This window comes from Pteropus vampyrus, unplaced genomic scaffold (genome assembly GCF_000151845.1).
Source record: "Pteropus vampyrus isolate Shadow unplaced genomic scaffold, Pvam_2.0 Scaffold11342, whole genome shotgun sequence".
Lineage (NCBI taxonomy): Eukaryota > Metazoa > Chordata > Mammalia > Chiroptera > Pteropodidae > Pteropus > Pteropus vampyrus.
In genome coordinates this window covers 1-631 of record NW_011900123.1, presented here as the reverse complement: position 1 = coordinate 631, position 631 = coordinate 1, and the positions used below count along the sequence as shown (strand labels likewise).

The window sequence follows — 631 nt, the reverse complement described above, 5'->3', positions numbered from 1 at the left end:
AGTCCCGGGGCACACGCGGTGACGGTGTCGGCCTCGCCCTCGGTAGGTCTGGGCGGGCAGGGCGGCAGGGTCCTGGGGTGAAGCCCGCCCTCACCCTCACCGAGCCGCTCCCCACAGTGCTCATCGTGGCCTGCGCTGTGGCTGGCGGGGCTGCCCTCGCGGCGGCAGCTCTCTGCTGGTACAGGTGAGCGTGGGGCCGGGAGTGGGTGGCGGGCGGGTGGGCGGGCAGGCGCGACCCCGCGTCTCAGGCTCCGCTCCCACAGGCTTCAGCGAGACATCCGCCTGACCCAGAAGGCAGACTACGCAGCGCCACAGGCGCCCTGTGGCCCCGCAACACCTGGGATCTCGGTGCGTGGCCCCGCCCCCCCCCCCCCCCCCCCCCCCCCCCCCCCAGCAGCCCGGGGACCAGAGGCTGGCGCACAGCGCTGAGATGTACCACTACCAGCACCAGAGGCAGCAGCTGCGGTGCCTGGAGCGGTGAGAGGCCCCACCCACCCCGCCCCTGCCGCCCCCTCCCCGCGCCCCCATTCCCGGGTCCCGCCGCCCCCACCCTGGCTCTGCCGGGGTGCGCCGAGCGCCCACTTCCAGCCTGGGCCCCTGGCACCTGAAGGGCGTAGGGGGATCCAGCCAT

The 631-nt window shown here is 75.4% G+C and overlaps 1 protein-coding gene across 1 annotated transcript in view; it reads left to right on the top strand.

The window, feature by feature from the left end:
* Positions 1-609, top strand: part of LOC105310776 (neural proliferation differentiation and control protein 1-like) — a 4,425-nt gene extending 3,816 nt beyond the window's left edge. The window contains exons 2-5 of the mRNA XM_011386890.2: positions 3-42; positions 118-184; positions 264-348; positions 395-609. Of these exons, the coding sequence (XP_011385192.1) occupies positions 3-42; positions 118-184; positions 264-348; positions 395-481 (279 nt within the window). The 3' untranslated portion in view covers positions 482-609. The remainder of the gene's footprint in view (positions 1-2; positions 43-117; positions 185-263; positions 349-394) is intronic.
* The last annotated feature ends 22 nt before the right edge of the window (positions 610-631 follow it).